The 12997-nt window shown below is 37.0% G+C and overlaps 1 protein-coding gene across 2 annotated transcripts; it reads right to left on the bottom strand.

Moving 5' to 3' along the window:
- Nucleotides 1–131: 131 nt before the first annotated feature.
- LOC127956025 (gastrula zinc finger protein XlCGF8.2DB) lies at nt 132–11113 on the bottom strand. 2 transcript variants are annotated; one of them, XM_052553780.1, is made up of 3 exons: nt 11017–11113; nt 10456–10568; nt 132–6437 (listed from the first exon to the last, which is right to left on the bottom strand). In XM_052553780.1, exons 2-3 carry the CDS (start codon nt 10532–10534, stop codon nt 5518–5520), a joined length of 999 nt encoding a protein of 332 aa, XP_052409740.1. In that variant the 5' UTR covers nt 10535–10568; nt 11017–11113; the 3' UTR covers nt 132–5517. The 2 variants fall into 2 exon arrangements, with proteins under 2 accessions (XP_052409740.1, XP_052409741.1); XM_052553781.1 differs by lacking the exon at nt 11017–11113 and adding an exon at nt 10714–10956.
- Between the last annotated feature and the right edge of the window lie 1884 nt (nt 11114–12997).

A 12997-nucleotide genomic window follows, 5' to 3' on the forward strand; every position in this document is an offset into this window, starting at 1 on the left:
AACATCAGATCAATACAGCTACTTACTCCCATCCCATGTAGTGTCCATGTAGTTCCAATCTATGTGATTCACATCAATGCTATTTTTAATTCTAAATTTAAACAGTATCTCTCCAAAAAAAAGGACGAAAATACAAATACATTTTTTTTATTTTATTTAGTTAGCACTGATTTAACACACTGGTTTTATTCATTTATATTGCACAACATTGTTGATACATTACTGTATTGAAATCAATCATTACATTGTCCATTAATTTCTGTTATGATATATTTAAGGGTCTATTCACACCAGGAATGTGTGTTGGTTCACTTGCTTGGTCCAGACCAAATACAATGTTGATGTTTTTTGTTTGGTGCGGTTCGCTTTCACACTGCCCTTTTTGCAAGTGAACCAGAACTTGTAAACAAAAACACACGTGTGCTAAGGTCATTCATTCATTTAACAGAAAATTCAGGGAAAAGCAGGATTTTGAAAACAGGCTAATCATGGAGATTTCTCACAGTGCGGATGTTATTATTTTACTGATTTTCTGTTATCAGCTACAAATGCAATATGAAGACACTTATGAACATCAGATGAGACTATGTCATCTACACGATGTTGTAACAAGGATCAAGTGCTCAAAGTGATATGTGTCCTAAGTTTAATTGTTCAAAGGATTACTATTACTGCTATTATTATTATGGCATACAACTGTTTAGGCATTTCATCCACCCAAATTACATGTTAAAAATCATGTTGCACTCTGCTTAGGCACAAAGCACTTTTACACCACATTTTTCCGTCATAGGAGGTAGTTTTCTTTGTAATTAAGAAACAATCTACACTTTACAGTATTTGATATCCTATAAGACTATCTATGGTTAATAGATAAGCCTGTTGTTGTTTCAGGTTGTTTCCTCAATATGAAACTGACTCGATCTATTCCAAATTCTTTCAAATTTTGTTCTTCCTTCTCTAAAGAAGAATCTGGGTCAATCCACGCCGTCAGGATTGGTGGCAATTTATCAGTAACAATTGGACTGACAGAGAGTGGTCGCTGAATTTCAGAATGAGAAAAAGCACATTCTCCGGCCCTGTTTAACCCACCAACACACCAGATACAGAAGACCACTCTATCTAGAGATTTGTTTAGCAATTTGTCTGTGGAGGCTAGCAACTAATCTAGAATAGAGGTCAGTATCCCACCTCTTTGGTGTTGGTATGACCCCTTGCCTCATCGTCCAAGAAGTCGTCACAGCTATAAATACAATCCTGAAACCACTGTACATCAAAACACCCTCTGATGCTAACTTAAGAACAATACTACATGGTTTTAGGGATGGGTGGGGATGCCCCCAAGGTGCTGGAGTTATTAATGGCTGCCATATACCTACCAAGTCTACATCTATCCAACCAGTAGACTACTTTAACCAAAAGGGGCAATATATTGGCTAAATTAAACTTTTTTTGGCTTTAAACTCTGTGTTAGTTGCGGGATTTTGTTTAATATGTTTAAGCATGCTGCCACATACAATAACTCCACTGACCTCCAGGAGTACTCAAAGACTGTCACTGCCTACATCAACAAGTGCATTGATGATGTAACAGTCACAAAAACCATCAATGTCTGGGCCAACCAGAAGCCATGGATGACAGGGGAGGTCTACAGATTGCCTTCAGAGCTGGAGATGAGGTGGGCTTGAGGACAGTTAGGGCAAACCTATCCCGCGGCATCAGAGAGGCTAAGAGACAGTTCTCCAGGAGGATAACCCATCAATTCAGTGACAGCAGAGAGACCTGGAGCCTGTGGCAGGGGATACAGACCATTACGGACTACAAGCCCCCACCACAGATCTGTGAAATCATCATCTCTCTGCTGAACACCTTCTTTGCTCGCTTTAAGCAACAAAACAGCACCACTGCACAGAAGACTCCACCGCATCCCGGTGCCAGGTGATGACGCTGTCCCCGGACAGTGTGAGGATATCCTTCAGCAGGATCAACGCATGCAAAGCTCCGGGTCCTGACAAAATTCCTGGAACCCCCTTCCAGTTTCCAGGTCCAACCTCTCAACCGATGATGCAATCGCCACTGCCCTCCACTGCCTCTACTCAAATCCCCTCTCCTTTATCCTTTCCCTGAACTTCCTGAACACGTCAATGAGGCTGTGTGTCTCTTTGGAGCTCCAGGTCGATCCACAACTCATTTTTCAATGGCTAGCAAATGTGGCTAACTCAACACATTCCGGTAAGGCAACTCCAACTACGGGAGGCTGTTAATGCAAAAGTCACAGTGCTTTCTGCAGTTGGATCAGATCAAGTTCAGATCATATTCACACCTTAATCGAACCATACCAGAGTTAGTTTGGAAATGAACCGAGACCACATCTTCAGATGGGTCTCAGTTAGGTTGTTTGGTGTGCACCCCATTGCGATTGCTGTATTCACACCTGCCAAAACAATTCGTACCAAAGGAGGAGACAAACCGGAGTTAGTTTCAATCAAACCAAATAAGACAGGTGTGAATACACCCTAATGGTCATCTGCTGATGCTAAGGCGAAACCTCAGTCTACAGATTCCTATCCATCTGATTCCCAAGCAATAGAAAGCACTCCAATTGAAGCACCTGCTGCAAATGTTTCAGTTCAGCAAGCTCCACCACTTATCAGGTGCATTCATAACTGATTTAGTAAACAGATCCAATGCAACCAAAATCTGACTTTAAATCTCCCAAAAGAAGATGGCAGATCATGCCACCACCACTACTTTCACAGGACCCTTGGTGAATGGTGAGCAAATTAGGAGCTAGCTAAACTAGTCACCTAAAAGCAATGCACTCTTCTGCTTTTTCTACAGTCTGCTCTCAGAATGGTTTCATTTTTTAATTCATTTATAATCAATTAATTTAACCTTTATTTACCAGATCAATTAAGAACAGGTTCTTATTTTCAGTAACAGCCTGTAATTACATTATTGTCAGTTTATTGTACGGATCTATATTTTCAAGTTGATTTATATTTTATTAGGTCGTGATCAAACATCAGGTGACACTGATACAAAGTTTTCATCCAGACCATAATTTTGGTTGAGATTGAAATAAGTGAGTTTACCTGTACACTTCAGGCACCTTTGTGTCCCATAGTGCTGTAGGGTCTGTACCCAGGTTTCCATTCAAAGTAGGAGAATATAAAATTATCACTTTTCAAACTGGCACTATAAGTCACTAAATAAAAGTAGGAGAATATATTAAAATTAATGTACAGGTGCTGGTCATATAATTAGAATATCATCAAACAGTTGATTTAACGAATTCCATTCAAAAAATGGAAATTGTTATATTATATATATTCATTACACACAGACTGATATATTTCAAATTTTTATTTCTTTTAATTTTGATGTTTTTGATGAAAATCCCAAATTCAGTATCTCAGACAATTAGAATATTGTGAAAAAGTTCGATATTGAAGACACCTGGTGCCATACGCTAATCAGATAATTAACTCAAAACATCTGCAAAGCCTTTAAATGGTCTCTCAGTCTAGTTCAGTAGGCTACACAATCATGGGGAAGACTGCTGACTTGACAGTTGTCCAAAAGACAATCATTGACACCTTGGACAAGGAGGGCAAGACACAAAAGGTCATTGCAAAAGAGGCTGGTTGAGCACGGTGTCCAATAACATTAATAGAGAGGTGAAGGGAAGGAAAAGATGTGGTAGAAAAAAAATTGTACAAGCAATAGGGATAACCGCACCCTCTAAAGGATTGTGAAACAAAAACCATAAAAAAATGTGGGGGAGATTCACAAAGAGTGGACTGCAGCTGGAGTCAGTGCTTCAAGAACCACTACACACAGACGTAAGACATGAGTTTCAGCTGTTGCATTCCTTGTGTCAAGACACTCTTGAAAACAGACAGCGTCAGAAGCGTCTATCAGACAAAAAGGACTGGATTGCTGCCGAGTGGACCACAGTTATGTTCTCTGATTAAAGTAAATTTAGCATTTCCTTTGGAAATCATGGTCCCAGAGTCTGGAGGCAGAGAGGAGAGGCACACAGCCCATGTTGCTGCTTGAGGTCCAGTGTAAAGTTTCTACAGTCAGTGATGGTTTGGGGTGCCATGTCATCTGCTGGTGTTGGTCCACTGTGTTTTCTGAGGTCAGAGGTCAACACATCCGTATACCAGGAGGTTTTAGAGCACTTCATGCTTCCTGCTGCTGACCAACTTTATTTAGATGCAGATTTCATTTTCCAACAGGACTTGGCACCTGCACACAGTGCCAAAGCTACCAGTACCTGGTTTAAGGACCATGGTATCCCTGTTCTTAATTGGCCAGCAAACTCACCTGACCTTAACCCCATAGAAAATCTATGGGGTATTGTGAAGAGGAAGATGTGATATGCCAGACCCAACAATGCAGAAGAGCTGAAGGCCACTATCAGAACAACCTGGGCTCTCATAACACCTCAACAGTGCCACAGACTGATCGACTCCATCCCACGCCACATTGCAGCCGTAATTCAGGCAAAAGGAGCCCCAACTAAGTATGGAGTGCTGTACATGCTCATACTTTTCATCTTCATACTTTTCAGTTAGCCAAGTTTTCTAAAAATCCTTTCTTTGTATTGGTCTTAAGTTATATTCTAATTTTCTGAGAAATTGAATTTGGGATTTTCCTTAGTTGTCAGTTAGAATCATCAAAATTAAAAGAAATAAACATTTGAAATATATCAGTCTGTGTGTAATGAATGAATATTATATACAAGTTTCACTTTTTGAATGGAATTAGTGAAATAAATCAACTTTTTAATGACATTCTAATTATATGACCAGTACCTGTATAATAAGTGACTTGCACCTCAGAGCGAGCAGATGAATGCACTAATTGGTTTTGGATGTGGATGCTACTGTTTGGAAATGCAATCGTGTAAGACATTTCTGGGAGGCAATTACACTTATTTTTTTTTATGAATTGAGTTTAATAACGAATTCACTTTACAATTAACATCACCTGAGCTAATAATAATCTCACTTATGACATTCACTTTTGACAGTGGTGAATGTATATAATCCAGCAAAGTTTCAAAGATGAATTTCATATTCACAAAGTTGTGTCTGGTAACAAACCCAATTTTTCAGAACAACTGGACAAAGTAGATGGTCAGGTGTGTTCACAGCCGTTCATAAGTATAAGACAAAAAATAAATAAGTAATTAAATAATTAAATAGTTAAATAAATAAAATGTCATTCATAAAGAGGTGAAAAGTGCAATTGGTCATAAAGGTGGACAATTAGATTTAGGACAGCTGCAGTGTGAACGCAGCGATAATTTCACACATACATATTTTCAGGTGCTATTTTAAACTGCTGAGACATTTAAAACAATTTCCACATGAAGAACAGAAATATTGTCCACATCTGTGTGACTTTTTTCAGGGCTATCTGCAAGTGCGATGGCAAAAAGAAATGTTTTCTTACACAGATTATAATTAAACTGCCTTCCTCCAGAGCGATCATGCTTTTGATCTTTCAGACTACTTTTGTAAGCCTCTTTCTACTTGCAGAGGACTGTTGGTTCTTTCCAGAATGTTTTTGGAAATGACGTTTCAGGTCTCGTTGATATGTGAAGCTCCGCTTACATTGAAGACAGGTAAATGGTTTCTCTCCAGTGTGAAGCCTCGTGTGAATCTGAAGTGTAACTTTCTGACTGAAACTCTTTCCACAGTGAGTGCAGGCAAATGGTTTCTCTCCAGTGTGGATTCTCATATGGACCTTAAATTGACCTTTCAGTCTGAAACTCTTTCCACAGTCATGGCACGTGAAAGACTCTCGAGAATGATCTTTTTCATGCCAACTAAGGCGTCTCTTGTCTGGGAATCTCTGTCCACACTGCTGACAATTATACTCCTTTGAGTGAATCCTCATGTGGTAAGTAAGGTTTGTTTCACGTGAAAAACATTTTCCACACTGAGCACACACAAAAGGCTTCTCTCCTGTGTGAGTTTTCATGTGACCCGTAAGATTTCCTTTTTGTGTGAAGCTCTTGCCGCACAGTTCACAAATGAAGGGTTTCTCTCCAGTGTGACTCCTCATGTGGGCATTAAGGGTCGATTTAATTGAGAAGCTCTTTCCACACATTCTGCAGGTATACGGACTCTCTCCAGTGTGACCTTTCATGTGTGAATTAAGAGATGATTTATGTCTGAAACACTTTCCACAGTGATCACATGGAAACTTCTCTCCAGTGTGAACGACCATGTGACTCTTAAGAGATGGTTTGCATGAGAAGCTCTTCCCACACAGTGTGCAGGCAAAAGGCTTCTCTCCAGTGTGTGAAGAGGTTTCAGTCTGTATGGATTTTCCCATGGTCATGAAGTCAAGTCTTTCATATTCATCTTTCTCTTCTATCTTTGTAAGTTCTTGCTTCTCTTCCTTTAGTGACATCAGGTCTAAAGCAAAAAAAACAACAACAAAAAAACACACACAAAAAAAACAAATACAAGTAAGTGCCAGTTTAATGGCTTAAATCAACAGACTTGAAAAACAGACAAAGAAAAAAAATATTAAAAGACCAAAACCTAAATTTTCCAACAAAACTGGGATATTATAGACCAGTTTCTGTTTTAACACACCCGATTCAGATCACCAGCTCATTAGGTGAGAGCTCCATGAACTCAAAGTGTATCAGATCAGAGAGACACATACCAATCCTGAATCTGCCAATCATGTTTGATTTTTTTTATTTTATATATTTTTTGACATTCATCATTTACAAAAGATTATATAACCATCTGGGGTATAAGGGTGTTTTGGGGGCCTGGAGAAATTTTGACATGCCTGACATTTCTGGTTAAAATCTGAAAACACTGTATTCCAAAACAATCCAAGGTTTTTATTTAGCACAGTGGCTAAATTAACAAATTACCAGATGCCACCTGATTCAAATATTCCACCGATGTTAAATAGTAATGACTTTATGAATTTCTTCATCGAAAGAATAGATAACATTAGAAATACAATAACAAATGTAGATTCTACAGCATCTAACACTTCAGTTTCATTCATCGCACCCAAAGATAAAATGTAGTGCTTTACAACTATAGGACAGGAAGAGCTAAATAAACTTATCACTGTATCTAAACCAACAACATGTTTATTAGATCCTGTACCCACTAAACTATTGAAAGAGCTGAAGAACCGCTTCTCAATATCATAAACTCGTCGTTAACTTTAGGACACGTCCCAAAACCATTCAAGCTGGCGGTTTTTAAGCCTCTTATTAAGAAACCAAAACTAGATCCTAGTGAACTGGCAAATTATAGGCCTATTTCAAATCTTCCATTTATGTCTAAAATTTTAGAAAAAGTTGTGTCTGCTCAATTGAGCACCTTCCTGCATAAAAATGATCAGTATGAAGAATTTCAGTCAGGTTTTAGATCAAGGCTGCATCTTATTTCTAGTTTTACTTGATCTTAGTGCTGCATTCGACACCATAGATCATGACATACTCATAGATCGGTTACAAAACTATACAGGTATTCAAGGGCAGGCTCTAAGATGGTTTAGATCTTATCTGTCTGATCGCTACCATTTTGTTTACTTAAATGGGGAGTCATCTCATTTATCATCAGTAAAATATGGAGTGCCACAAGGATCCGTCCTAGGTCCCCTTCTATTTTCAATATACATGTTGCCCCTAGGTAATATTATTAGAAAATACGGAATTAGCTTCCACTGTTATGCTGATGATACTCAGCTATATATCTCAACGAGACCAGATGAAACTTCTCAATTATTTAAGCTAACAGAGTGTGTTAAAATGTAAAAGATTGGATGACCAATAAATTTCTCCAATTAAATTTGGATAAGACAGAGACATTAATTATTGGACCAAAAAACACTGCACAGAATCTTGTAGATTATAATCTGCAACTAGACTGATGTACTGTTACTTCCTCTACAGTCAAAAATCTGGGTGTTATATTAGACAGCAACTTGTCTTTTGAAAATCATATTTCCCATGTTACAAAAACTGCATTCTTCCATCTTAGACAACATGTTTCGTAGCTTGGCAATGTTTCTGTTTCTGATGCAGAAAAGCTAGTTCATGCATTCATGACCTCTAGACTGGACTATTGTAATGCACTTCTAGGTGGTTGTCCTGCTTCTTCAATAAACAAGCTACAGGTAGTCCAAAATGCAGCGGCTACAAGGTCAAGAAAATATGATAATATTAATCCAATTTTACAGTCTCTGCACTGGCTATCTATTAAGTTCCGTATCAGTTACAAATTATCATTACTTACCTATAAGGCCCTAAATGGTTTAGCTCCTGTGTACCTAACTACCCTTCTACCACGCTACAATCCATCACGCTCCCTAAGGTCACCAAACGCTGGACTTTTGTTGAGGGTACTTAACTTGCTTGATCTGTACACTGCTTTTGACACTTAACCACCAGATCCTCCTGTCAACCCTACTGATAAAGGGCATCTCAGGAACCACACTTCAGTGTTGAGTCTTACCTATCAGATAGGTCCTTCAAAGTATCTTGGAGAGGTGAGGTGTCCAAGTCGCAAAATCTAACTACTGGGGTGCCTCAGGGCTCAGTTCTTGGACCAATTCTCTTCTCGGCCTACATGGCATCATTAGGTTCTGTCATTCAGAAACATGGTTTTTCATACCACCGCTATGCTGATGACACTCAACTCTACCTCTCATTCCATCCTGATGATCCGACGGTAGCTATTAGCATCTCAGCTTATCTAACAGACATTTCTTCCTGGATGAAGGACCATCACCTTCAACTCAACCTTGCCCAGACAGAACTGCTTGTGGTTACATCAACCCATCATTTCATCACAATTTCACCATCAAGTTAGGCACATCAACCATAACTCCTTCAAAAACAGCTAGAAACCTTTAAGTTATGATTGATGATCAGCAAACTTTTTTTCAGACCACATTGCTAAAACTGTCAGATCCTGCAGATTTGCTTTATTCAACATCAAGAAGATCGTGCCCTTTCTTTCGGAACATGCTGCACAACTCCTTGTTCAAGCTCTTGTTCTGTCCAGGCTGGACTATTGCAATGCCCTCTTCTTCCAGCCAATTCTATCAAACCTTTACAATTAATTCAATACCCGGCAGCAAGATTAATTTTTAATGAGCCAAAAAGAATACGTGTCACACCTCTGTTTATCAATTTGCACTGGCTTCCAATAGCTGCTCGCATAAAATTCAAGGCATTGATGTTAGCCTACAAAAATACCACTGGCTCTGCACCCATTTACCTAAATTCATTACTTCAGACATATGTGCCTCTAGAAGCTTGTGTTCTGCAAGTGAACGTCGCTTGACTGTGCCATCACAAAGAAGCACAAAGTCACTTTTACGGACTTTTAAATTAAATGTTCCCTCCTGGTGGAATAACCTTCCCAACTCAATCTGAGCAGCTGACTCCTTAGCCATCTTCAAGAATCGGCTTAAAACACATCTCTTCCATCTTTATTTGACCCTCTAACTTTAACACTCACTATTCTAAATCTATTCTTAAATGAAAAAAAAAATCTAACTAGCTTTCTAATCTTTTGTATTATATCTGTTGTCTTTTCATTCATTATACAATTTTTAAAAGCAAAAAAAGACCTCTAACACTAGCTTGCTCTATTCTTTTTGTTTTCTGTTTTTGTTTTATGCTTTTAATTTATTAGCCTATGTTATTCAATACCCCTTGCTATGTGTTAAGTTAACTGAGACTTGTTATAGCACTTATATATAATTGCTCTTTTGTTGATTTTGATTGCTTCCATTGTCCTCATTTGTAAGTCTCTTTGGATAAAAGGGTCTGCTAAATGACTAAATGTAAATATATACTGCCCTCTAACAACTCAATAACTTTTCAAGAACCTTCTCAAAAATATGGCTGTTTTCAAGGGTTTTCTGGGACTTAAATTTCAAAATAAATTCAAGTACATCAAGCATTTTAAGCACCTTCTACATGCATTAAATATTAATAAAAATTATTTTTACTTGAAATAATCTAGAAAATTGGAGAAACATTTTAAATAATAGTGAACACATAGATGACGTAAATGCAAGATCAATTCAATATGTCTTAGTTTTCAAGTGGATGAATATTATGGTGTAGCGCTTCCCAGACAAGCCCCGATTAAACTGTTGCAAAATTATCTATTTCTGAATTGAAAACCATTATTGTAACACAAAATATTTGTTTAGTAATTGCATAGCGTTTTTCCTAATAATAACAAATGTCCAACTTGAAAGTAGGATCTTCTCAGGTCTACTAGAAGGCAGCTTTAGTATTTGTCTAGTCATGTGATCTCAATGAAACCTCTTCAAGAAGACAATCATATGATATTCTTCAAAAATATCATTCCTTTCTGTAGAGCTGGACATTTCAGTATAGGTCAAATGACAGTTCAGCTTCGAGAAAAGAAAACCAACCTGTTTGTTCCTCAGTATCTTCATCTTTGAATGTTTCTTCAATCTTCATGTCTTCTCTCTCCTTTTTAATAAACTCCATCTTTATAACAGTGTATCAAGTGGACTTAAATTGCCTGGAATAAAGAGAAAAAACAGCAGGTCAAAACTAGAGCTGCATTTTAGTAAAGAAACGTATACAGAAAATAATTAAGGACTTCATGATTTAGATTTGGTCCTGAATTTGCATTTAACAGATTTCAGTATCATAAACACATTCACAGTTGCTTTATCATCATGATTGTGTTTGTTGTTCTCGTTGTTTTGAGCAGCAGCTTCAGTGAGCGGTAATTCGAGAGCTTTGAATCACTGAATCATGTATTAATATTGATTTCTCTCATCACGATAAACCGATGAATAATAAAGGAAGCGAAGTGAGACGCAGCTTTTACTCTCATTGTTACCTAAAGTATTACAATACTAAATTCATCAACATTATGTCACTGTACACCTCTTGTAAAAACTACAAAACTGCTTGAACATTTTATGTCGACGTAAACACTTGAAATGCTTAAAAACACAAACCTTTCTTCAGCCGAGTGATAACAGATGCTGGAGAGCGTCGCAGCCTTATGACGTCAGATCACCGCGCCAAAATTAGAGTCCCGTTAAGACTCACAGAAAATACGTATGCAGCACAGTAATAATAAAAATTATATATATATATATATATATATATATATATATATATATATATATATATATATATATAATTATATATTATAGAAGACGAATGAAGAGACCCCCTTCTAAATTTATTTTATTTATTTATTTGTATGTATTTTCTTTTACTTTTATTATTATTATTTATTCAACTGATAAGTGCCTTGCTTGATACCCATTTAACTAATTCTGCTAATGCCATTGTAGATGTATATTTTGTTTTGTTTTCTTCTTGTTGTAAAAAAAAAAAAAAAAAAAAAAAAAACACACACACAGTAATTCACAATCCAGTTTTTCTTCTATTTGTTGCATTACCGCTACCGCTGGACTGTAGGGTATAACAATGGTCACATTTACTCTATAACATTAAATAATTTTTAAAAGCCCTGTATTCTTAAAAAAAAAAAAAAAAGATGAAAAATCTTGCCAGTACTTCTTTGTATAATATTTCTATATTCAAACATAATTGCATTGGCCTTTACTTGAGCAATAACAATTCTGTTCTTGATGAAATACATAATTAAACGCATGCTGTCCAGTAATTACTTGAAAATAGTTGAAAAATCACGAAGGAATGTGAGATTCTGTCTGTAAGTCAGTGCTTTAATGTTTAGGTGTAGAAAGCTTTAAAGTCAACCATATATCAAAATACAGATAGTAATATGTTTAAAATAGTTCATATCAGAGTTCATAGTTAATTTTAGTCTAAAAATAGGAATAAAATATTGGGATAAAATGTATAACAATGATGATCTTTCAAGAATCAATAGAAGATAAAGCAATACAAAAATATTTCAAAATATACTTAAAGTATAAATAATCCATTCAACACCAAAAATAATATTTGAATGATTTTTTAAGGAAATCAATTGTAGGGCCTTTACAGAGACAGCTGTTGAACTCCACAGAAAGCTCGGCAGGTTTCCTTAATAAACATTGCATTTTTAATTTGTGTTGATTTATTTTCCAGGGCATCTGGAGCTGTAGATCCTCTAGAAGAGGATGGTATGGGTGAAGGTGAAGAGAGAAGACAGTAGCAGTGAGAGATGAGGAAGATGAAGAACAGCTTCATGTTATTTAATCTGACAGCATCTTACAAACACAATGGATTCAAACCAATCAGATTCTGTGTCTCACAAACATCAGATCAATACAGCTACTTACTCACATCCCATGTAGTGTCCATGTAGTTCTCATCTATGTGATTCACATCAATACTATTTAAAAAAATGCAAATCATTTTTTTAAAGGTTTATTTAGTTTATACTGACGTAACGAACTGGTTTTATTCATCTATATTGCACACCATTGTTAATATATTACTGTATTGAAATCAATCATTACATTTTCTACCATATATTTAAGGGTCATCTGCTGATGCTAAGGCGAAATCTCAATCTACAGATTCCTATCCATCTGATTCCCAAGCAATAGAAAGCACTCCAACTGAGGCACCTGCTGCAAATAATTCAGTTCAGCAAGCTCCACCACTTATCAGGTGCATTCATAACTGATTTAGGCGTCCTTGAGGCGTCCTTCTGTTGAGCAACTCTGGCCACAAAGATGACATATGAAAGACTTTGTTCCCATGTGAATTCTGACATGATCCTTCAGCTGTTGCCTGTCTGGGAAACTCTCTTTGCACTCTTGACATATGTTCTTTTGAGAGTGAACTCTCATATGCTGATAAATCTTTACTTTAGTTCCAAAACTCTTTCCACACTGGCCACAAATGTAAGGACACAGCTGAGCTCTGTTTCCTGAGGAAGTGGTTTCAGTGGATTGTTCTGCATCCATGAAATCAAGTTTCTTACACCGATCTTTCTCGGCTTCATTCATTTCT

This window comes from Carassius gibelio, chromosome B4, assembly GCF_023724105.1.
Source record: "Carassius gibelio isolate Cgi1373 ecotype wild population from Czech Republic chromosome B4, carGib1.2-hapl.c, whole genome shotgun sequence".
NCBI lineage: Eukaryota > Metazoa > Chordata > Actinopteri > Cypriniformes > Cyprinidae > Carassius > Carassius gibelio.